Source organism: Macrobrachium nipponense, chromosome 39, assembly GCF_015104395.2.
Source record: "Macrobrachium nipponense isolate FS-2020 chromosome 39, ASM1510439v2, whole genome shotgun sequence".
NCBI classification, from domain to species: Eukaryota; Metazoa; Arthropoda; class Malacostraca; order Decapoda; family Palaemonidae; genus Macrobrachium; species Macrobrachium nipponense.
In genome coordinates this window covers 44,737,162-44,740,383 of record NC_061099.1, presented here as the reverse complement: position 1 = coordinate 44,740,383, position 3,222 = coordinate 44,737,162, and the positions used below count along the sequence as shown (strand labels likewise).

Below are 3,222 nucleotides of genomic sequence, written 5' to 3'. Positions count from 1 at the left end.
TATATAATATATAATATATATATATATATATATTATATATATATATAGTATTTATAATATTGTATTTAGGGTATTTTCATATTTATAGGACATTGCCGTTTGTTGTCATTTATTCATTGTTAATATTCTTCCTAAAGTAAAATATACTGCCTTACCTGGTTATTTTTACAGTTGTATGTTGAAGTGAAGTTAATTTATCATGCTGATATAACTCGGGAAAATTTGTTTTATATATTTATTGGTATTTATTCGTAGGTAATATATTCCCTTCAGCGAAATGTACGTTTTTATTGGTTATCTTATAAAACTAAGTTGCCATAAAATTGATTGATCATCTTAATGTACCTGAGGAACACTTATGTCTAAGGCACATTTTCGCTTCAACATTATTTCGTAATAATAGACCCTATATATATATAACGAATAAGGACACAGGAATAAAACGCCAAGAATCGAAAAAAACATCTTATTTACATATAAAAATAGTGTAATTAGTCCAAAAAACATTGCAAGGGTTATATTTACATATAAAAATAGTGCAAGATGGTCAACATCATGACGACGACGACACACGGCATGGCGGCTGCAGAGACGAGGCCGATTTTGCAGCCGGAATGCTGACCTACGAAGAAGGTTGACAGAAACACAGACAAGCAGACGCACATGCTCGTCCAGTAGTGGCGTCCGCCGTAGGTGAGTGAGGATCCCCTCTGCATGGCTGCCGGATATTCCCCTGCAAGTGGAAGGACAGATGAAGGAGTGGAACTCGACATGAAATGTGGAAGATGAAATACAAAACTGGAAGTGGAAATACAAATGAAAAAGTGGAAGGTGGAAATGCAAATGTGGAAGTAGAAATACAAAGTGGAAGTGGAAATACCAATGATGAAGTGGAAATACCAATGTGGACGTGAAATAAAAATGTTGAAGTAGAAATACAAACGAATATATACAAAAATTATATATATATATAATATATATATATATCCTATAATATTAATTATATATATATTATATATTTAACAATATACTATATACATACAATATATATAGATATATATAATATTATATATATATATGTATATATATCTATATATACATATATATGTATATATATAATATCTAATATTAATATATATATATGTGTAATACAATAATATTAATTATTATATATTATATATATATTAATATCTATATATACATTTATATATATATATAACTTATATATATATATATATATATATATATATATATATATATATATATTTATATATATACTATATAATATATATATATATTATATATATATGAGATAGATATATATAATTATAAATATATATATTATATAATAATACATGCCGGTAAAATTCCAGGTACATAAGGTCGTAAATTGTATTGATATTCATTACCAAAGTAATAATTCTCTGAGCAGGTTTTGTTTAACAGTAAAAACAAAAAATTACACAACAATGTGTGAAAAAGTGACAATCAATGTAATAAGTTAGTCTTAGGCAGTACTGAAGCATTGAATGCATGTGACTGATTTTTTTTTCATTTTGGGGGTGGGGGCGGCAATGAAGATGAAACTTTTTATTTTGCAATGGGAATGCAACTGAAGTCTTTATATCCTATGCATCTTGTCATAAGGATGTCGTGCAATTGCAAATCCAGAAGTTCAACCGAAGATGCGATGCATCTCTACCCTATTCCTATTCTCCTTGCATTTGAATACATCTTTCATCTATTTATTAATTTATTCTATATTTCTAATAAGAGAGAAGCTCTTCTTTCTGTATTTCCGTTGACCTCATCTTAATTCTATAGAAGTCAATGGCCTCCGTGGTGGGGATTGTTCCAAATGATTAGAGTTCATCTTCTGAATGATAATAATATAGTATTGCCTCGGCGGCTTGGTTGGTATGGTATTCGCGTCCCACCTCGGTGGTCGCAGGTTCGATTCTCGGCCATTCCATTGAGGAGTGAGAGATGTGTATTTCTGGTGATAGAGGTTCACTCTCGACGTGGATCGGAAGTCAAGTAAAGCCGTTGGTCCCGTTGCTGAATAACCACTGGTTCCATGCGACGTAAAAGCACCATACAAACAAACACACAATAATAATATAATAAGAATAATACTTAGGAAGCAGACCCTCTCTCAAGCATACTTCATTAAAAGCAATGGTTACTTCAGCAGCGTTACACTTGTAGAGATTCTTCTCTATTTTCCGAATAGCGGCTTTTTCCGGGCTATTATATATATATATATATATATATATATATATATAGTATATATATATATATATATATATATATAGATATATATATCGAGCTACAATGTCCTTTAATATCTAATTCACTCTACCTCGGAATTAATATATTTTCATATATGCTTAAACCGAAGGGGAATTTTTTTCTCGATAATAGATTTGCCTGGACCAGGGCGCGAACCTATGGATCCTTTCAAACCCAGGAACGTCAGTGAAGAGAGGTGGTGTAGTAGATAAAGCTTCACTGACGTTCCTGGGTTTGAAAGGATCCATAGGTTCGCGCCCTGGTCCAGGCAAATCTATTATCGAGAGAAAAAAATTCCCCTTCGGTTAAGCATATATGAAAATATATTAATTCCGAGGTAGAGTGAATTAGATATTAAAGGACATTGTAGCTCGATATATGTATATGAATCACGGAAATGTGATATGACTTATATAATATATATATATATATATATATATATATTATATATATATATGTGTGTGTGTGTGTGTGTATGTGTGTATCATTATATAAATATTATGTATATATATATATATGTATATATATATATATATATATATATATATATATATATATATATATATATCTATATATATCCTCACTCTTCGTGTCATTCCGTCGCACGATCCGAGAGTAATTTGACGAGAGAACAAAAGGAAGGAAAGTTATAATTCAGGACATAATGCATATGGAATATCACCGGCCATAATCTGTGGCCTGAGCAGCTTAGGAAAATCGAGTTTTTGCCGCCCCCCAAAAAAAAAAAATAAAAAAAATAAATAAATTGTATAATTTTAGTTTTCTTTTAAAGAAAACGATTGAGATGGCTTTGTCCGTCCGTCCGCGCTTCTCCTTTGTCCGCCCGCAGATCTGAAAAGCTACTGAGGCTAGAGGGCTGCAAATTGGTGTGTTGATCATCTCGCCCTCCAATCATCAAACATACCAAAC

At 31.1% G+C, this 3,222-nt stretch overlaps 1 protein-coding gene across 1 annotated transcript in view; it reads right to left on the bottom strand.

The window, feature by feature from the left end:
• Positions 1-452: 452 nt before the first annotated feature.
• The window catches only part of LOC135210565 (zwei Ig domain protein zig-8-like), a 23,222-nt gene continuing 20,452 nt past the window's right edge, over positions 453-3,222 (bottom strand). Inside the window, exon 5 of the mRNA XM_064243423.1 lies at positions 453-733. Coding sequence (XP_064099493.1) covers positions 522-733 — 212 coding nt within the window. The 3' untranslated portion in view covers positions 453-521. The remainder of the gene's footprint in view (positions 734-3,222) is intronic.